This window comes from Salmo salar, chromosome ssa27, assembly GCF_905237065.1.
Source record: "Salmo salar chromosome ssa27, Ssal_v3.1, whole genome shotgun sequence".
Lineage (NCBI taxonomy): Eukaryota > Metazoa > Chordata > Actinopteri > Salmoniformes > Salmonidae > Salmo > Salmo salar.
The window spans coordinates 9,572,188-9,594,365 of NC_059468.1; the positions used below are offsets into that span (position 1 = coordinate 9,572,188).

At 43.5% G+C, this 22,178-nt stretch overlaps 2 protein-coding genes across 4 annotated transcripts in view; one reads left to right on the forward strand and one right to left on the reverse strand.

Annotated features, from left to right (window-relative positions):
* LOC106588426 (cell division control protein 42 homolog) lies at nt 1–16,639 on the reverse strand. Of its 2 annotated transcripts, none has more exons than XM_014177403.2 (6): nt 16,403–16,639; nt 14,587–14,691; nt 3,704–3,776; nt 3,196–3,305; nt 1,429–1,626; nt 1–1,063 (listed from the first exon to the last, which is right to left on the reverse strand). In XM_014177403.2, the coding sequence occupies exons 2-6, from the start codon at nt 14,689–14,691 to the stop codon at nt 974–976; spliced, it is 576 nt and encodes a 191-aa protein (XP_014032878.1). In that variant the 5' UTR covers nt 16,403–16,639; the 3' UTR covers nt 1–973. The 2 variants fall into 2 exon arrangements, with proteins under 2 accessions (XP_014032878.1, XP_014032877.1); XM_014177402.2 differs by having other exon boundaries at nt 16,307–16,429.
* The window catches only part of LOC106588424 (gamma-enolase), a 22,184-nt gene continuing 16,253 nt past the window's right edge, over nt 16,248–22,178 (forward strand). Inside the window, exons 1-2 of one of the 2 annotated variants that reach the window (XM_045709271.1) lie at nt 16,248–16,530; nt 20,289–20,478. In XM_045709271.1, coding sequence (XP_045565227.1) covers nt 16,521–16,530; nt 20,289–20,478 — 200 coding nt within the window. In that variant the 5' untranslated portion in view covers nt 16,248–16,520. The remainder of the gene's footprint in view (nt 16,531–20,288; nt 20,479–22,178) is intronic. The other variant, XM_045709272.1, reaches the window with a different exon arrangement.

A 22,178-nucleotide genomic window follows, 5' to 3' on the forward strand; every position in this document is an offset into this window, starting at 1 on the left:
CCATTTGCAAGTTATTTTTTATTTATTTCAAACAACTGGATGAGGATGCTTCAATACAGCTATTACTGTTACTCATAACCATTATTGCTATTTGCTGTTATTACTACTGACATCACAACCAGCTACGTAGTCATTAGAGGCATATTATGATTGTTATGTCAAATGAAACCAGTAACACTCAACACATTGGCACACAACCATAAAAAAAATAAGAAAAATATATTTTTAAAAACAATTCAAGTGTCCAAACCGCTAACCACTAGGGGTATCCCCGGAAATAAAGAGGCAAAAAAATAATACTCTTATTATCGTCATTAATATACCATCATCTCCAAAACAGTAAATGTCAAAAAAGGAAGTAAGTGGAAATTCAGTTCATGTTAGGGGGCAGTGAAAACCAAGAGGAATAAGAAGCGCTTGTAGTTTCCATGGGAGCAGTGATGGCAGATAGCGGGTGAAGAAGAAGAGTTCAGTTGTGGGTTGAAGGGAGTAAAGCACTGGCGTGTGTGTGCATCTAGATTGCACAGATTAAGCACATTTTTCCAGTCAGTTTTTAAGTATCATCAAACACAAAATAAACTCCACACTGTCTCTTCCTCCTTTTGTCTAACTTATTTTGTTTGTACTGTAACTTTAAGGCAATAGAGGTTTCAAAACCTTGTCTCTTCCCTATATTGCTCTGTCGGTCTCCTTTTAAGAAGGACTATACTGGTCTGGAAGAGAATTGATCAGCTTGTTACAAGAAACATAGATATACATTCTATTACATATTAGGATGTATTTCTAGGTCTCTGTTTGTTACCTATCCATGCAACGTCGCCCCTCCCCACCTGTATCGCTGAAGGCACTATTAAACAAATGTCTCACTCGTCCCCTTTCTCCCTCCCTGTACACCCCTCCCAGCTTTGTCTGTCTGTTCTCCGTGTCCGCCTGTCTCTTTTTCCCCTGGCTCTTTGGCCCAATTTAAAATATTTTATAAGAGTGCGCAGCGTTTCTTGGGCTTGGTCTCTGGCGGCTCCAGCGCGGCCAAGATGGCCTCGTCAAACACGTTCTTCAGACCTCGCTGAGAGAGAGAAAGAGAGAGAAGTCAATTTACTAATTTATTGATCCACAATGTCCACAGTTGCACTATTAAAGGCTGTCAACAGTAGCCATCATCCGATAGTATTTCCTAGTGAGAAAGTATGACATAAAGACAACGAAGGACAGAGGTCGACAGAGTGAGAGGAAGTTACTTTTCAGAAACCATTCAAGTCACTTACACCTACCATTTCCTGTTTACATGAATGAGGGCCAGAGACTTAGTAGATAGAGATTGTGTCTCTTGCCCACGTGTACACACACACACACACACACACACACACACACACACACACACACACACACACACACACACACACACACACACACACACACACACACACACACCTGGGTGAGGGCTGAGCACTCGACGTATTTGACGGCCCGGAGGTCCCGGCACAGCTTGTCTCCGCTCTCAGGGGCCAGGGGCCGCTGCTTGTTCTTTGCCAGCTTCTCCACTGTGTTGCTGTCGTCCCTCAGGTCCATCTGGGTGCCCACCAGCAGGAAGGGTGTACGCGGACAGTGGTGGGAGATCTCTGGGACCCACTGTGGAAGAGGAGGGGGGCATATTAGGATCACACCCAGGTTTTGATCCTGGGATATATTATGTCCATTGAGTATGGGAGGGTTTCATGTTATATACAGTACCAGTCAAAAGTTTGAACACCTACTCATTTAAGGGTTTTTCTTTATTTTTACTATTTTCTACATTGGAGAATAATAGTGAAGACATCAAAACTATGAAATAACACATGGAATCATGTAGTAACCAAAAAAACAAAAGTGTTGAACAAATCAAAATATATTTTATATTTGAGATTCTTCAAAGTAGCCCCCCTTTGTCTTGACAGCTTTGCACACTCTTGGCATTCTCTCAACCAGCTTCATGAGGTAGTCACCTGGAATTATTTAAATTAACAGGTGTGCCTTGTTAAAAGTTAATTTGTGTAATTTCTTTCCCTCTTAATGTGTTTGAGCCAATCAGTTGTGTTGTGACAAGGTAGGGGGGTATACAGAAGACAGCCGTATTTGGTCAAATACGAAGTCCAAATTATGGCAAGAACAGCTCAAATAAAACCAAGAAAAATGTCGGTATGACACATGAAGGTCAGTCAATCTAGAAAAATGTCAAGAACTTTGAAAGTTTCTTCAAGTGCAGTCGCAAAAACCATCAAGCACTGATGAAACTGGCTCTCATGAGGACCGCCACAGGAAAGGAAGACCCAGAGTTACCTCTACTGCAGAGGATAAGTTCATTAGAGTTACCAGCATTAGAAATCGGCAATTAACTGCACCTCAGATTGCAGCCCAAATAAATGCTTGACAGAGTTCAAGTAAAAGACATATACCAACATCAACTGTTCCAAGGAGACTGCATGAATCAGGCCTTCGAATTGCTGCAAAGACCCAATTTGTCTTTGTGAGACGCAGAGTTGGTGAACGGATGATCTCCGCATGTGTGGTTCCCACCTTGAAGCATGGAGGAGGTGATGTGATGGTGCTTTGCTGATGACACTGTCTGTGATTTATTTAGAATTCAAGGCACACTTAACCAGCATGGCTACCACAGCATTCTGCAGCGATACGCCATCCCATCTGGTTTTGCGCTTAGTGGGACTATCATTTGTTTTTCAACAGGACAATTACCCAACACACACCTCCAGGCTGTGTAAGGGCTATTTGACCTAGAAGGAGAGTGATGGAGTGCTGCATCAGATGACCTGGCTTCCACAGTCACCCGACCTCAACCCAATTGAGATGGTTTGGAATGAGTTAGACTGCAGCGTGAAGGAAAAGCAGCCAACAAATAATCAGCATATATGGGAACTCCTTCAAGACTGTTGGAAAAGCATTCCAGGTGACTACCTCATGAAGCTGGTTGAGAGAATGCCAAGAGTGCACAAAGCTGTCATCAAGGCAAAGGGGAGAGAAAGAACATTAACCCCAACTAACAAAACACACACAATGCTATGTTTACAGAGAAACACAGGTGTAAAGACATGGTCTTGAAAACACAAGTCACACGTGTGTGTGTTGTGTTTTGGGGGTGTTGGGAAAGGCAGAAAACGAATTTATGTTCTAGCAAATGGACAATAAAGTTGTATCCACACACACCTTCTCACGGACGTTCTCAAAAGAGGAAGGTGATACGACAGAGAAGCACACCAGGAAGACATCTGTCTGAGGGTAGCTGAGTGGTCGCAGTCTGTCATAGTCCTCCTGACCTGGGGAGGGCGACAGAGAGAGACAGAAACATTGTTTAGGATTTTACGTCAAGGATACCTTTCATATGCAAGAAAAAGTCTAAGTAAGACAACTACACAATGGACTCCACATGATCTAGTTTATATTTGAGCTTGGTGGACTAACACAAGCAGACTAACCCACAAACACAAAAACTTGTTTAGACACGATGGTAAATGCTATAAATACATATTGCATGGGTAACTAGCCTGTTAAATGCTTAGATGCCTGGAGAGAAACACGATCCGTAAGCACCATGTGAAAGTAAAACAGGCAGACAATGGTGAGTGAGAAGAAGGTATTACAAGTCGAGGCTCAAGACACAGTAGTTAGGAAGCGCTCAGACAGACAGACAGACAGACAGAGAATTTTGTTTTACCTGCTGTATCGAACAGCCCCAGAGTGTAGGGCTCCCCTCCGATCATCACCGTCACTGCATAGTTATCAAACACCTGAGGAAGAGACCGATAGAAAGAGGATCAATCATTAGGGATTTCACAACATGTTGAGTTTTGATAGATTTATTTTATTTTCCAGTAAACAAATAAAAATCATACACAGCATACATTTAAAAAACGTGACAGGGATATCACAAAAAAATCTGAGACTTATTTCCATTGATGTCCCTAAAAATATATCTATATTTTTGAAAAGGCGATTGAAAAGTCTCTCTAGTAGTCGGTTCCGGATAATGGTAAGGGAGTTGAGGCAGTGGGCTGGAAAGGGAGTTGAGGCAGTGGGCTGGAATGGCAGTATAGCTTGAATGGAGGGCATTGTCGGTACATCCAGGGAGAAACAAATACAGGCCCGGAGCCTTTTGTCAGGGCACCAACACCGGTTTCTCTGACCTTCAGTCCATCCGCAGGAGCCGCTACTCTGCAGGTACTGGTCCTCCATTGCCAAAAATGTGGCACCTGGGTAATGCCACGGCTGCTGAAAAAGCGCTCGAAGAAGACTCCACACAGATAGTAGTTAGGAACCAGTCCTTTAGCCTTCTCTGCCATTCCTGGACATTGCATGCAATTGTTGTTGTCATTCCAAGCAGATAATTGTTTTTATTTCAATCCAAATAGCCAGCTACATACAGTGCATTCGGAAAGTATTCAGACCCCTTGACTTTTCCACATTTGTTACGTTACAGCCTTATTAAAAAATGCATTGGACATGATTTGGAAAGGTGCACACTTGACTATATAAGGTCTCAGAGTTGACAGTGCATGTCAGAGCAAAAACCAAGCCACGATTGTGCTTAGAGCTCCGAGACATGATTGTGTTGAGGCACAGATCTGGGGAAGGGTACCAAAACATTTCTGCAGCATTGAAGGTCCCAAAGAACACAGTGGCCTCCATCATTCTTAAATGGAAGAAGTTTGGAACCATCAAGACTCTTCCTAGAGCTGACTGCCAGGCCAAACTGAGCAATGGGGGAGAAGGGCCTTGGTCAGGGAGGTGACCAAGAACCCGATGGTCACTCTGACAGAGCTCCAGAGGTCCTCTGTGGAGATGGAAGAAAAACCATCTCTGCAGCACTCCACCAATCAGGCCTTTATGGTAGTGGCCAGACGGAAGCCTCTCCTCAGTAAAAAGGTACAACAGCCCGCTTGGAGTTTGCCAAAAGGCATCCAAAGACGCTCAGACCATGAGAAACAAGATTCTCTGGTCTGATGAAACCAAGATTGAACTCTTTGGCCTGAAAATCAAGCGTCATGTCTGGAGGAAACATGGCACCATCCCTACGGTGAAGCATGGTGGTGGCAGGATCATGCTGTGGGGATGTTTTTCAGCAGCAGTGACTGGGACACTAGTCAGGGTTGAGCGAAATAATCCCATCGAACATCTCTGGAGACACCTGAACAAAACAAAGGCCTTTGGCTTTTAAACACTGTCTCCAAGTTAATCAGACAGTTCTTTGGTTGCCATGACGAACATGGGGTAGCCTAGGCAGAGAGCTCTGAGGGAAATAAGTATTTGACCCCTCTGCAAAACATGGCTTAGTACTTGGTGGCAAAACCCTTGTTGGCAATCACAGAGGTCAGACGTTTCTTGTAGTTGGCCACCAGGTTTGCACACATCTCAGGAGCGATTTTGTCCCACTCCTTTTTGCAGATCTTCTCCGAGTCATTAAGGTTTCAAGGCTGACGTTTGGCAACTCGAACCTTCAGCTCCCTCCACAGATTTTCTATGGGATTAAGGTCTGGAGACTGGCTAGGCCACTCCACGACCTTAATGTGCTTCTTCTTGAGCCACTCCTTTGTTGCCGTGTGTTTTGGGTCATTGTCATGCTGGAATACCCATCCACGACCCATTTTCAATGCCCTGGCTGAGGGAAGGAGGTTCTCACCCAAGATTTGACGGTACATGGCCCCGTCCATCGTCCCTTTGATGCGGTGAAGTTGTCCTGTCCCCTTAGCAGAAAAACACCCCCAAAGCATAATGTTTCCACCTCCATGTTTGACGGTGGAGATGGTGTTCTTGGGGTCATAGGCAGCATTCCTCCTCCTCCAAACACGGCGAGTTGAGTTGATGTCAAAGAGCTCCATTTTGGTCTCATCTGACCACAACACTTTCACCAGTTGTCCTCTGAGTCATTCAGATGTTCAGTGGCAAACTTCAGACGGGCATGTATATGTATTCTTGAGCAGGGGGACCTTGCGGGCGTTGCAGGATTTCAGTCCTTCACGGCGTAGTGTGTTACCAATTGTTTTCTTGGTGACTATGGTCCCAGCTGCCTTGAGATCAATGACAAGATCCTCCCGTGTAGTTCTGGGCTGATTCCTCACCGTTCTCATGATCATTGCAACTCCACGAGGTGAGATCTTGCATGGAGCCCCAGGCCGAGGGATATTGACAGTTCTTTTGTGTTTCTTCCATTTGCGAATAATCGCACCAAATGTTGTCACCTTCTCACCAAGCTGCTTGGCGATGGTCTTGTAGCCCATTCCAGCCTTGTGTAGGTCTACAATCTTGTCCCTGACATCCTTGGAGAGCCCTTTGGTCTTGGCCATGGTGGAGAGTTTGGAATCTGATTGATTGCTTGCTTCTGTGGACAGGTGTCTTTTTTTACAGGTAACAAACTACGGTTAGGAGCACTCCCTTTAAGAGTGTGCTCCTAATCTCAGCTCGTTACCTGTATAAAAGACACCTGGGAGCCAGAAATCTTTCTGATTGAGAGGGGGTCAAATACTTATTTCCCTCATTAAAATGCAAATCAATTTATAACATTTCTGTATGTGTGTGTGTTGGTTTGGTTTACATCAAATCAAATTTTATTGGTCACATACACATGATTAGCAGATGTTAATGCGAGTGTAGCGAAATGCTTGTGCTTCTAGTTCTGACCGAGCAGTAATATCTAACAATTTCACAACAACTACCTTATACACACACAAGTGTAAAAGAATGAATAAGAATATGTACATATAAATGGATGAGCAATGTGTGTGTGTGTGCGTGCATCCATCAGTTACAAATACATACACACACACACACACAAGTAGGTCACATGGGGGAGAGGCGTTGTGCCGTGAGGTGTTACTTTATTTGTTTTTTTAAAAAACAGGTTTGCTGTTCACTTACAATACTTTTCCTTGAATTTGTTCTGGGCCTGGGGACTTTGAAAAGACCCCTTGTGGCATGTCTGGTGGGTTAAGTGTGTGTGTCAGCGCTGTGTGTAAGTTGACTATACAACCAATAGGAATTGCCAACACATTAATGTTTCTTATAAAAACAGGAAGTCACGCAGTCAGTCTTTCCTCAACTCTCAGCCAAGAGAAACTGGCATGCGTAGTATTTATATTAACCCTCTGATTACAATGAAGAGCAAGACATTCTGGGCCAGCTGCAGCTTAACTAGGTCCTTCTTTGCAGCACTTGACCATATGACTGGACAATAAATAACATTAAGACAAAACTAGAGCCTGCAGGACTTGCTTTGTAGAGGGTGGTGTCAAAAAAGCAGAGCACCTCTTGATTACGGACAGACCTCTCCCCATCTTTACAACCACTGAATCTATATGGTACAGGTATGGATACAGGAATATGGTCATGCTGCGGATAGGTTCAGTTGCATAGCCTATGCCTATATCCCATCCCATATACACACACACATATGAAGTCGGAAGTTTACATACACTTAGGTTGGAGTCATTAAAACTCGTTTTTCAACCACTCCACAAATTTCTTGTTAACAAACTATAGTTTTGGCAAGTCGTTTAGGACATCTACTTTATGCATGACACAAGTCATGTTTCTAACAATTGTTTACAGGTAGATTATTTCACTTATAATTCACTGTATCACAATTCCAGTGGGTCAGAAGTTCACATACACTAAGTTGACTGTGACTTTAAACCTGCTTGAGTCAATTGGAGGTCTACCAGTGGATGTATTTCAAGGGCTACCTTCAAACTCAGTGCCTCTTTGCTTGATATCATGGGAAAATCAAAAGAAATCAGCCAAGACCTCAGAAGAAAAAAAAAATTGTAGACCTCCACAACTCTGGTTCATCCTTGGGAACAATTTCCAAACGCCTGAAAGTACCACGTTCATCTGTACAAACAATAGTACGCAAGTATAAACACCATGGGACCACGCAGCCGTCATACCGCTCAGGAAGGAGACGCGTTCTGTCTCCTAGAGATGAACGTACTTTGGTGCGAAAAGTGCAAATCAATCTCAGAACAACAGCAAAGGACCTTGTGAAAATGCTGGAGGAAACTGGTACAAAAGTATCTATATCCACAGTAAAACGAGTCCTATATCGACATAACCTGAAAGGCCACTCAGCAAGGAAGAAGCCACTGCTCCAAAACCGCCATAAAAAAAGCCAGACTATGGTTTGCAACTGCACATGGGGACAAAGATCATACTTTTTGGAGAAATGTCCTCTGGTCTGATAAAACAAAAATAGAACTGTTTGGCCATAATGACCATTGTTATGTTTGGAGGAAAAAGGGGGAGGCTTCCAAGCCAAAGAACACCATCCCAGCCATGAAGCGCAGTGGTGGTAGCATCATGTCTTGGGGGTGCTTTGCTGCAGGAGGGACTGGTGCACTTCACTAAAGAGATGGCATCATGAGGCAGGACATTTATGTGGATATATTGAAGCAACATCTCAAGACATCAGTCAGGAAGTTAAAGCTTGGACGCAAATGGGTCTTCCAAATGGACAATGACCCCAATCATACTTCCAAAGTTGTGGCAAAATGGCTTAAGGACAACAAAGTCAAGGTATTGGGGTGGCCATCACAAAGCCCTGACCTGAATCCCATAGAAAATGTGTGGGCAGAACTGAAAAAGAGTGTACGTTCAAAGAGGCCTACAAACCTGACTCAGTTACACCAGCTCTGTCATGAGGAATGGGCCAAAATTCACCCAACTCATTGTGGGAAGCTTGTGGAAGGCTACCCGAAACGTTTGACCCAAGTTAAACAATTTAAAGACATTGCTACCAAATACTAATTGAGTGTATGTAAACTTCTGACGCACTGGGAATGTGATGAAAGAAATAAAAGCTGAAATAAATAATTCTCTCTACTATTACTCTGGCATTTCACATTCTTAAAATAAAGTGGTGATCCTAACTGACCTGACAGGGAATTGTTACTAAGATTAAATGTTAAGAATTGTGAAAAACTGAGTTTAAATGTATTTGGCTAAGGTGTATGTAAACTTCCGACTTCAACTGTACATACATACATACATACATACATACATACACATGAAAAACCCTCACTTTGGTTCCTTTGACAGAACAGTGTATGGTACTTAGAGTGGTAGGTGGTCAAAGGGAACCGTGTCGTCAACTAAGCAAGCCCTGATTTATACCATATGTACGCATGGAAGAACTCAAAATGGTATTGCGTAGAGAAACTACGTAGACTTGTGCAGCCCAGTCATTCATAACTTGACGCAATAATGCCATTTTGCGTAGCATGCTTGTGTTGCGTATGTAGGGTATCAGAATGTTTCACAGCATTCTTGTTCCTCTTAAGGTGCCTCCCCTTGGAGAGAAAGAAGCCACATACTGTTCAGTAAGAATGAGGAACTGTCAGACTCAGCTCATCTATAATGTGCAGATGAAACCACTGCGCTTCGTGCTGAATTGGATTGCCATTTCTCGTTTTTTTGTCTCCGTCGCACAATACTGCGTAGACAGTGACTACCGTAGGGCAGGTTCACGGGTGGTATCATTTTCAAGCTTATTTGTCGGTCAGAAAATTTTGAGGGAAAATTGTAACCCTGTGCTCAAAACACATTCTCTCTTTAACCCAAACGACAAATTGGTGTAGGGAGTTCTTGACGTTGCTTTGGAAAATGTAGACTAGCGTGAAACACTAAATCACTGCTGCCATTTATAGGTGTTCTATTTAAAAAGGAGTCTTATGGCTGTCACCTGGGAATTAATAACAGTGTTAACTACTATTACTTTAGCGTACATGTTTGTCATTGTAGTGTGGGGCTTGAGGGACATTCCCTTAATTTGGGTGGGAGATTCCTGACATTCCTGCCTTGTGTGTAGTCAATAAACCACCAATTTACCTTCTTCCCTGGCTGTCCACTCCCTGTTTCATCTCAGGCCTCATCCTAGTCCATTCTTACACTTGAGTTTGAGCCTCACTGGGCGACAAGGAGAGGAAGCTATTTCAGACCATTGAGATGCACCCACAAGTAGGGGTGTAATGGTTCACCAAACCCACGGTTCGGTACGTGTTGCTGTTTTGGGGTCACGGTTCGGTACGTGTTGCTGTTTTGGGGTCACGGTTCCGTACGTGTTGCTGTTTTGGGGTCACGGTTCCGTACGTGTTGCTGTTTTAGGGTCACGGTTCCGTACGTGTTGCTGTTTTGGAGTCACGGTTCGGTAAAGTGGAAAAATGAAATTCCAACAATTACTTTAGTTAACAAAATACGCAAAATTCAAAAGTACCCTATTTGTGGCACAGTTTCTGTGACATCATTCACAATGTTCCTGGCATTGTCTTTTGGCCTTCAAGTAGAGGTCTAAAAAGTTGGACACGATCCGAAATGGACCTGGGGCTTTCCCACCAAGACAAATATATTTTTCAATACAGAGACCTTTTCCGAACAGACCCGAGGATGACCAGTTCTGTATAGACGTGGTCAGATCAGAGTGAGGGAAGCAGCAGAAAAGTCCACTTGTAAGCTATTTTATTAATCAGAGCTGATACAGCGTGAAGGAGAGTAGGCGGAGGACAGGCCTTGCGGTGTGTGTCTTGTGATCAAGTGAAACGGGAGCAAGGAAGGAGGGAGAGGCAGCAACCAACCGAGCCGACTTGCGCTAGTAGACCGACTTCTAGCTTGTCATAGCTAGGTTATTTATCATCCAATATAATTACGTAGTACCTCTCGACTGCATCAAACCGAGAGAAGCTGGTTGGCTAAAAAAGCTAGCTAAGAGCTAGCTAGGCTAATTGAGTCTGCATGCGCTTTCTTCCTGTCCTACAGTTAGTTACAAATAACACATTATAGCATATACTTCTCATTTAAACTAATTCCATCTCGCATTGATTAGATCATCTCCTAACTTGCTTTGCCACACGCGAAGGCTTTATGACTTGGCGCTTTGATGACTTGTGATTGGCCGACAAAAGCAAGCTACACGCGCCACTCTGCATAGGCTATTCTCGTTGAGCAGCGGAGAACATAATATTAGCTTTTTATCCACAACTCTCTGTCCATCGCCGTTGTAGTCGACTGTGAAGCCAAAATGTTCCTAAACTGGAGATTTAAATTCTGGTTAATTGTTCACCACCAGGATAGTTTGAAATGAAGATTCACATTTTAATTACAACGTGTGCATAGGCTGTAGTTGTTTTAAATGGAATTCCATAAACTTTTCCCGCTCAGATTTACTCACAAGACAATGGCATACAACGCAGCATAGGCATAACCTAGAGTTAAAAAAAATGTATTTTCATTTGGAATGCATTCATTCGGGTTCACAGTGTGTACCGAACAGAGGTCCTGGTACCTAACGGTTCGGTAGGAATATGTGTACCTGTACAGCCCTACCCACAAGTCATGCTTGCTAGAGTTGGGATGCATCTCAATGGTCTCATATGTCTTCCTCTCCTCATCACCTTTCCTTTAACTGCACTGAATATGATGGAACACTAGTGCTGCACTGAACACCGAAACTTTTGTACTTTTTCGATACTAGGACATGAAAGGCGGTTCGGTACTTCTATCAAATGTGTCACAAGTCGTCTACTGATTGAGAGAGGATCAAGTCTGTCTATCAGCAAAGCTGATGTCACCTTCTAGCCCGAGCGCACTGTGTCTGCTCCACTTAGTCATTGCTAGCTCTAGCCTGTCCTGTGGAATCCCTGCACTCACTGGGAGTCTGGGCTGCATCATGTTAACTTCTGTGCAGCAAGAGTGTGGAGCTAACACACTTCAATAATGCAACACAGCATGTAGAAATGTTGCAACTGTTAATTACTGTTCGCAAAACAAAGTTCATTCCAGGCTAGAACACTTCACAATGCAAGATGATACCAGTAGCTTCCAGCTACGTAGGGCAACTTTTCTTGCTAGCTTACAGCTGAAGCTCACATCAATTCACTACCCTAGAACTTTGTTTGTGATAACACGCAAACCGTAACACACAATATGCTTATTCCCAAGCTGATTGGCACCAAAAGCCCTACAGTCATATCCAAAAATCGTTATTCCTTGGGCAAGTTTGTTTTGCATGGCCCGGTGCCCGGGTTTGTGGAGATTTCTCCTTAAGATCAATAGGATGGTCGAAATGAGCAAACCTTGCCGATCCAGGACGCCGAACGATGTAAAAAAAAAATATATATATATATATATATACCCCCATTCACTTCGTCTTCCTCGCCTCAGTCACGTCTCTCTCACTGTGTGTGTGAATGATGTCATTAGGTCTTAAAGAGCACACTTTGATAAAATAAGAGAGATTGCTTCTTTTATGCCAATGTTGTTGATCAGTACAATAAAATAAGTCCCAAATGTAAAGAAAACAGATTGTTTTGCCATCTGTGCACTTCGGCTATTATGCCGTCATGTTTTTGCGGTGGTATCCTTTTGGTATCGAGTATCGTGATGGTATTGATAATCGTGATACTAAACCTGGAATCGAAGTCCGATTTCTGGTATCGTGACAACACTATTGAATACTGTCGGAATATGAAAGAATTGGAGAGGTGAAAGCAATCTATCATAGGCTTATTTCTTTCACCTCTCATGTGTGTTTATACACCAGTGCTGAAAGACGAAAGCGAGGAGGACCCTTTCGACTATTAAGATGCAACAATGGACTTCAGTCTGCCACACACCATTGGTCTGCTTATCCGTTATTTGGTTGAGAAACCATAGGGCAGTTCAAGTTTAGACATAAAAACAGTGAGGCGTTGGGGCATGCAGTGGAAAGGCGCGGCAGGCAGCACACATTGAACAGCAACCAAGCAAAGTCAGAAACACATCTCTGATCACCATGACGATAATGTGTTTGGACAGAGCCAGGCCTAACACCATAGAGAATGGTGGGTAAAAAAAAAAAAAAAGGAACTGCCTCTACAAGGGTGACTGTCCACACTACACACATATTCAGATGTTTCAACTCCCCAAATGCAGTAGTACAAGGATTGTATTCACCAATAAATGAAAGGTTCTAAGAATGCACTACATGCATCTAACATAAGAATACACTAGGCCATTGTAGGTCATCTCAGCCTATTTCTGTACATGTAAGATGTGTAGGAGTATTTCAATACCTACCAAATCAACCAGTAGCATTGAGTATTTTGAGTCATCTGCTTATAATTTTTTTTAAACGTAAAATGCCACGTGATTTTTACGAGAAGAGTGCGCTGTAGTGAGTACAGAAGGACGGAGAAACATCATGGAGACAATTGGGTCTGTTTTACAGGCCAACATGAACACACCCAGTTGGACCTGACTGGACATAAAGGACTGAGTCGACAGACTCTCTCTGCCAGGTTCTGGTACAGCACTGTGCTGATTACTGCCAGAGAGAGAGATGAGAAGCTATTTCTATCAAGCCCATCACACACTGTCTGCAGCACCCCAGTACAGTGCTGAGTCCGTGAGCTATAGGATAAGGCTATCTAAGGGATGGACAACTGGCGGCCCCCTTTTTGAAGGCCCTCGGATAAATCCCACCCCAAATATGTTTTGGGAGGGGGGGGGACTTAGTCGAAGTCTCAACTTAATGTTGAGAGTTACAATAGTAGAATACACAAGGTGCAATTTCTAAATTTGTTTGTGCATCAGCAGTTTCTCTCTTGTTATGTCAGTCACTGATATGTGCTAATTGACTGATATTTTTATTTTGATTACTAAGTTAGTTTAGTGGCCAGCTAGCTAAACTTGTTACCATGGTCGAATTACCAGCCGGGGGCCTCCATTCATTTTGTTAGTCTCACTCATATTAAAAACAGCTAACATCTCTCCACCCTACGGCAAAATGTGTAGAATTGCATGAAATTAGTTATAAAATTGCTAAATATTCTGCTCCATGGCATAATGTGTAGAATTGCAACAAACTTGCTTTAAATAGCATCATTTTTTCTACACCCCATGGTTAAATGTGTAGAATTGCACAAAATTAACTTTAAAACGTAAAAAAAATGCTTCTCCGCTGTCAAGAGGGGCACTAAAATGTTTTGCTCGCTGTGTGTGTGTGTGTGTGTGTGTGTGTGGGGGGGGGGTTATGATGTGGGTACGTAGACCCGCAAGCAACTGTAGCCCCTCATGATGAGTTCAGAGTTTTGTGGCCCCCACCCCCATCAAAGTTGCCCATCAGTTGGACTGAGTTGTTTGTTTTCATCCCTATTTGGCAAATAGTAGAAAAAAGTGAAAAGGCTTGAAGCCCAACTGCTTCCATAACCACTTCCATAAGAGTCTGGCTCTTCATCCAAGGGTTCCTCTTTTCAGCTAGAAAACAAATACCTTCTCTTATCAAAACCCATTCTATATGTGATTCTATATGTGAGATTCTGCACAGATCAAGAATTACAGACAGTGTGCGGAGGCTTTTGTTCCTGCCCAGCACTAAACACACCGGATTCATTCAATAGCGGTTTAAAATTGATTAGTTGAAACAGAAATGTGATACAAATGGTTTGGAACAAACGACACAAACTGCAGTGGCTCCATTCTGCATACCCCCTAGCCTAGACACTTGACAAACCCTGACACTTGGCCATGCCCCGCTCAAAGACCTTTCTTGACAACACTTCAATCAGTGCCACTCACCGTGGGGACGTATTCAGAGGGGAACTTGTTGGTGGTGTAGGAGATCAACAGGCAGGTCTTTCCCACTGCACCATCACCCACTACCACACACTTTATGGTCTGCATCTGGATGGAGGGAGACAGACAGACAGAAACAGGGTTGAATGTACTGATGCTGGTGAAACTTCAGACCAAACAGGGAAGACAAAAAATATCTGCAAATGAACTGTCTTTTTGGTAGCTGTAGTCATAATTTAGAGAAGAGGTGCGAGTCATTGGTTTATCTCACTAAGTATAAAATATATTGAGAGAGAGAGAGAGGCAAGATAATACACATCATGAGAGGGTGGGCACAAGAGTGAGAGCAGACACCACCATTGTATGACTCATTGGCCACAGACCCAACAGTGTGTTTGTGAATAACAAGTGGTAAGAATTCCAACCATCTAGACCGCTCAAGTGCACACAATAGGCTGTCAGACAGTAATACACCGTTTACAGCACAAAACCCTGTGACCAGTATGTTGCTGAGCAACGACTCACATTGTTAAATGCGCTACATGGTCAATACGCTTTCTGCAGTGGCCGTATGGCGTTTACTTTAATGCGGCCTCCGCAGAAATCAGAGCAAACATATTTTTTGCGAGTCATGGAGCAGCGCGGAGCTGTTGTCAAGGATGTGACTATGTATTGATACATGACCTCCCGCCATCACCTAATCATGTCCATGCGGAGCAATACCGAGCCCTCCGCATTGTTACACAATTTGAGAGGCTAAGGCGATGCGGAACAGGGTGCCTCCAGAGGCCCAGGAATTGCGTCACACCACCGACCACACTTTCGGATCAAGCATAAGTTGGCTCTTAGAGCAGAGACAAGGCCATCTCGTCATTATATAGAGTATCTCTTGTTTACATCACCATTTCATCAATCTTATGATTTTTGACGGTTGTGGGCTGGGAGTATGACATAAGTAATTAACAACAATGCTAGTTCTAAATGCTGTCCAACAAAAACAGACGAAACAAAAAAATGTGACAATGTATCAGACTTAACGTTAACTATCACACGAGGATTGCAGGCTAGCCAACCTCTAACGTTAAGGAAGCAAGTTAATTCCCCCAAAAATGTTATTTACTATACCATAACATGCATGGATAATATGGGCACAATTATAGCTAGCTTACTAACCAACTTTTTTGTAGCACTTTCAAACCTTGCTTATTGCTACATTGTTGCTTACTAGCTACAGTTAGCTAGCTAACGTTAAGGTTACAGGCTGTCACTTCCGCATACAAAGTTCGAGGTAATGTTAAGGTAGGAAGCGAACTAGCAAATAAAAAAGGGGGAGAAAAAAAACACGTAAAGTTTTTAATCATACTAAATCTCAACTAGAGCCTGCCAAACGGACTAAACAGAGCGTTTTATATCTGAGCGTTACCTATCATAGGTCGCTAGGCTAACGTTTGCTTGCTAGTTAGCTAGCTAAATCCCAGACGAGGCCTGTAAAACCGTTTCGCCTCAATCATTTTCAGTGCCATGTCATTTTAAAAAAAACAACAAAGTAAAGTAAACAAAAACGAATGCTATTTTCCCAAGCTGCTATGTAGACACTTAGCACGTAGCGTTAACTAGTAAAAACAACAAACAAAAGCCAGCTGACGTCCTTAGCAGCTAACTTTAGCAAGCTGGTTAGCTAGGTGTCAACTGCTAATGCGGTTGTTTAAAAATAAATACATACACTAAGTTGTTCCAGATGTAAATATGTACTCTTTCTACATAACATACATTTCACGATTTATCTCAAATCAGACTTAGATTGCAAAAGTTTCGCTACCGTATCAATCCAACACAGGCGTTGTCACATCCGGGGTTCATACACATGATCACTGTAAAGGAGGCGTTTCATACAACACAGCCTCCAATATTCTTGAGGTTCATCTGTGGCTCATCGTATGGCATTAAGTGAGTATATATTCTACCTTTTTATCTACCCTCCCGCTTAGTTATATAAGAACATCTAGAGAGACATCCTCCAAAGAGACTACATACATTGTCCTTGGCAAGTGGTGAGACAACCTTGAATAGCTTTTATTAGGGCAGGTAGGTGATCTTCAATGGAGGGGTTGACATTGGCAAAACGTTTTTCACTAAACATAATTAATCAATCTGCGGTATTGATTTACTGATCAGTGCACATTGAGAGTCTGTAAACATTGAGGTTCAGAGCAAGCCCGGAACGGAGTCATGCCACAGGAGATTTGAGTTAGGTGAGACGAGTAAGCACTACTGAATGCTATTCTAGCAGGAGTGAATAACGAATTTTTTTTAAACAGTGGGCTACTTGTGAGCATAGTGAATTATGGGGAGGATCGCTTGCCTGGCAATCCAGATTTCTTGTTCCGGCCAAACGCGAGGCCACGCCCACGCAAGTAGTTTGGATCTCCCATAGAGATAGATCATAGAGATAGAGGACACATTATAGCATCTGTGACAGCATGGGCAGTGGCCGTTGAGGCTATCTCCATTTTAAAGTAGTCATTTTTCTTCTTAACGATTGGACCATCAAATCAAATTTTATTGGTCACATACACATGATTAGCAGATGTTATTGCGAGTGTAGCAAAATGCTTCTGCTTCTAGTTCCGACAGTGCAGTAACATCTAACAAGTAATATCTAACAATTCCACAACAAATCTAAGTAAAGGAATGGAATAAGAATATATAAATATATGGATGAGCAATGACAGAGCGGCATAGGCTAAGATGGAATAGAATACAGTATATACATATGAGATGAATAATGCAAGATAAGTAAACATAATTAAAGTGCCATTATTAAAGTGACTAGTGATCCATTTATTAAAGTGGCCAATGATTTCAAGTCTGTATGTAGGCAGCAGCATCTCTGTGTTTAGTGATGGCTGTTTATCAGTCTGATGGCCTTGAGATTGCTGTTTTTCAGTCTCTCGGTCTGTACTGACCTTGCCTTCTGGATGGTAGCGGGGTGAACAGGTAGTGGCTCGGGTGGTTGTTGTCCTTGATGATCTTTTTGGCCTCCCTTTGACATCGGGTGCAGTAGGTGTCCTGGAGGGCAGGTAGTTTGCCCCTGGTGATGCGTTGTGCAGACCGCACCACCCTCTGGAGAGCCCTGTGGTTGTGGGTGGTGCGGGTGGTTGGTGGTTGTGGATGGTGGTGGGTGGTTGTGGATGCTCTCAATTGTGCATCTGTAAAAGTTTGTGAGGGTTTTAGGTGACAAGCCACATTTTTTCAGCCTCCTGAGGTTGAAGACGCGCTGTTGCGCCTTCTTCACCACACTGTCTGTGTGGGTGGACCATTTCAGTTTGTCCGTGATGTGTCCGCAGAGGAACTTAACTTTCCACCTTATCCACTGCTGTCCCGTCGGTGTGGATAGGGGGGTGCTTCCTCTGCTGTTTCTTGAAGTCCACGATCATCTCCTTTGTTTTGTTGACATTGAGTGAGAGGTTATTTTCCTGACACCATACTCTGAGAGCCTTCACCTCCTCCCTGTAGGCTGACTCGTCGTTGTTGGTAATCAAGCCTACTACTGTTGTGTCGTCTGCAAACTTGATGATTGAGTTGGAGGCGTGCATGGCCACGCAGTCATGGGTGAAGAGGGAGTACAGGAGGGGGCTGAGCACACACCCTTGTGGGGCCCCAGTGTTGAGGATCAGCGAAGTGGGGATGTTGTTTCTTACCTTCACCACCTGGGGGCGACCCGTCAGAAAGTCCAGAACCCAATTGCACAGGGTGGGGTTGAGCCCCAGGGCCTCAAGCTTAATGATGAGCTTGGAGGTTACTATGGTGTTGAATGCTGAGCTATGCAATGAACAGCATTCTTACATAGGTATTCCTCTTGTCCAGATGGGATAGGGCAGTGTGTATTGTGATGGTGATTGCAAAGTCTGTGGACCTATTGGGATGGTAAGCAAATTAAAGTGGGTCTAGGGTTACAGGTAAGGTGGAGGTGATATGATCCTTGACTAGTCTCTAAAAGCACTAAATGATGACAGAAGTGCATCTACAGGGCGATAGTCATTTAGTTCAGTTAGCTTTGCCTTCTTGGGTACAGGAACAATGGTGGCCATCTTGAAACATGTGGGGACAACAGACTGGGATAGGGAGAGATTGAATATGTCTGTAAACATACCAGCCAGCTGGTCTGCGCATGCTCTGAAGACGCGGCTAGGGATGCCATCTGGGCCGGCAGCCTTGTGAGGGTTAACACGTTTAAATGTCTTACTCATGTCGGCCACGGAGAATGAGAGCCCACAGTCCTTGGTAGCGGGCCGCGTCGGTGGCACTGTATTATCCTCAAAGCGGGCAAAGAAGGTGTTTAGTTTGTCTGGAAGCAAGGCGTCATTTACCCTGCCACATATGTAAATAATACATAAAAAAGCAAAATACTGCAAAATACTAGAAGGACTAGAAGCAAGGCAGCCCTCTGTCAGCGCCATCTTGAGCATGATGACCCGATTGGACATGATTCCAACTGGGTCATCCGGAGGGATCAGCCAATGAAGCTGGAAGTCCCACTCAGTTGACTACATTAAAATGGTGGAAGCCCTCAATGGCGCTGCTCTTGCTAAAATAGCTTTTTGGCTACTAGAGGCCTCTATCATTCTCTATGGTACCCCCCTACACTTCATCAGAGAGGAAGAGGTGAAGTGAGAGGGATAAATGGACCCAAAATCTGTCTTCTGGTGGTCTTCTCCAGCAGGTGGGTATTTTTTTTTTCGCTCACCATGCAAGGAGTTTTTGTATTGCAGTTAATGAGAGTGTCGAATTTGATCAACAACATGTTTTATTTCATAAACCCCGCCTATTTCTACAATTTATCTTAAAGGTGCATTCGCCATTTCCTGGTTGCTAAAATTCTAAGTTTGTCTAATTTCAGTTTGTGACAAAACAAGCAATGTGTAGACAGTCTTTGTATCATCTAAATCGCTCTAAAATATATTTTCAGTAACCAAAAATATTGTATTTTCAGCTGTTTGAAGATGGCAAAATTGAATGTCAAGCACATGAAGCATAGAAATAGGGCACATAGAACAGCTCTACCGCATCTTAGACTTGCTTTCAATGAGAATAACAGATCTATAACTCACATATCTATGTGGGTTTGGTTGGTCGCCCAAAAAGTTACATATTGAAGCTTTAGAATGTGATTTTAAACCTTACCCTAAACTTAACCACACTGCTAACCTTTTGCCTAACCCCAACCTTAAATTAAGACCATAAGCACATTTTTGTTTTCATGAATTTCTTAGATATAGCCCATTTTGGGACTTTGTGGCTGTGCTATCTAGAGGAAACTGGGTGACGCAGCAGTATGAAAATTTGTCATTGGCTTTGATACTCTGATTGGTTAGAGACAATCCAATCTCTGATGACTTTGTTTTCTTACAACACCCTTCGTTCCCTTTCTCACCACCAACAACTTCAACGATGGCAGTCTCTGACTAAAGTATGTAGCGAATTCATTTAGTGTGAGTCGTCAGGAGAATAGCAGGGATGGGGCATGAACTTGCAGCTACAAGACAAGCTTGATACCTGTCCTGAAAGTACCATAACATTCAGACCTCTTGATGCATTATAGAATAGATCTTTATTGTGCATTTTTTCAAAGGCTCAATGGCAGTAGGTGGTACCTGAGGTCTAAATGCCATCTCTTTCTCTCTCTCCACCTTTTTTCTTGTCAGCCCTAGGATTCAAACCGGCAAGCCTTCGGCTACTGGCCCGACTTTCTAACCTTGAGGCTACCCACGCCAACCCATACAGGATTGCTGACATACAGGGACGCTACATTAGGTTGGACTCTCTCAGGCAGCAATGGGAAGATGACCACAAGAGGGCACTGAAGTATGGGAAGCTGTGTGGTAGCAGCAAAGGGTGGGTACAACGGTCTCCAGACTACACACTCCGTCCAATAGTCAATAGTCTCTAAAGTGGTGTCCTAAGCTCTCCTTGTCACCTTTCCTACAGTGCCTTCGGAAAGTATTCAGACCCCTTGACCCTTTCCACACTTTGTTACGTTACAGCCTTATTCTAAAATTGATGAAATAAAAAAAATCCTTAGCAATCTACACACAATACCCCATTATGACAAAGTGAAAACAAGTTTTGAATTTTTTTGCAAATGTATTACAAATAAAAAATATAAATACATTATTTACAAAAGTATTAGGACCATTTGCTATGAGACTTGAAATTGAGCTCAGTTGCATCCTGTTTCCATTGATCATCCTTGAGATGTTTCTACAACTTGATTAGAGTCTACCTGTGATAAATTCAATTGATTGGACATGATTTGGAAAGGCACACACCTGTCTAGAAGATCCCACCATTGACAGTGCATGTCAGAGCAAAAACCAAGCCATTATGCTAAAGGAAATGTCCGTAGTGCTCCGAGACAGGATTGTGTCGAGGCACAGATCTGGGGAAGGGTACCAAAACATTTCTGCAGCATTGAAGTTCCCAAAGAACAGTGGCCTCCATCATTCTTAAATGGAAGAAGTTTGGAACCACCAAGACTCTTCCTAGAGCTGTCCGCCCGGCCAAACTGAACAATCAGGGGAGAAGGGCCTTGGCCAGGGAGGTGACCAAGATCCCAATGGTCACTCTGACAGAGCTCCAGACTTCCTCTGTGGAGATGGGAGAACCTTCCAGAAGGACAACCATCTCTACAGCACTCCACCAATCAGGCCTTTATTGTAGAGTGGCCAGACGGAAGCCACTCTTCAGATAAAGGCACATGACAGCCCGCTTGGAGATTGCCAAAAGGCACCTAAAGGACTCTCAGACCATGAGAAACAAGATTCTCTGGTCTGATGAAACCAAGATTGAACTCTTTGGCCTGAATGCCAAGTGTCACGTCTGGTGGAAACCTGGCACCATCACTACGGTGAAGCATGTTGGTGGCAGCATCATGCTGTGGGGATGTTTTTCAGCAGCAGGGACTGGGAGACTAGTCAGGATTGAGCGAACGATGAACGGAGCAAAGTACAGAGAGATCCTTGATGAAAACCTGCCTCAGAGCGCTCAGGACCTCAGGCTGGGCCGAAGATTTACCTTCCAACCGGACAACAACCCTAAGCACACAGCCAAGACAATGCACGAGTGGCTTCGGGACAAGTCTCTGAATGTCCTTGAGTGGCCCAGCCAGAGCCCGGACTTGAACCCTGTGCAGAAACGCTCCCCATCCGACTTGACAGAGCTTGAGAGGATCTGCAGAGAGGAATGGGAGAAACTCCCCAAATACAGTTGTGCTAATCTTGTAGCGTCATACCTAAGAAGACTCAAGGCTGTAAACGCTGCCAAAGGTACCTCAACAAAGTACTGAGTAAAGGGTCTAAATACTTATGTAAACGTGATATTTCATTTTTTTTTTTTTTTAATACATTAGCTACAATTTCTAAAAACCTGTTCTTGCTTTGTCATTATGGGGTATTGTGTGTCGACAAACACACCAAGACAGTTGTGAAGCTTTCAACAAAGCCTATCCTCAAAAAGTTCTACAACTGCACCATCGAGAGCATCCTGACTGGTTGCATCACTGCCTGGTATGGCAACTGCTCAGCCTCCGACCGCAA

What these genes read in the sequence shown, in the direction of transcription:
- LOC106588426 (XM_014177402.2), bottom strand. Translation starts at nt 16,351, where the DNA reads ATGTTATGTAGAAAGAGTACATATTTACATCTGGAACAACTTAGT. An exon ending in CCTCTGAATACGTCCCCACG is followed by an intron (nt 3,777 to 14,586) that starts GTGAGTGGCACT and finishes TCTCTTCCTCAG; the next exon opens with GTGTTTGATAACTATGCAGT. An exon ending in GGGGCTGTTCGATACAGCAG is followed by an intron (nt 3,306 to 3,703) that starts GTAAAACAAAAT and finishes CGCCCTCCCCAG; the next exon opens with GTCAGGAGGACTATGACAGA.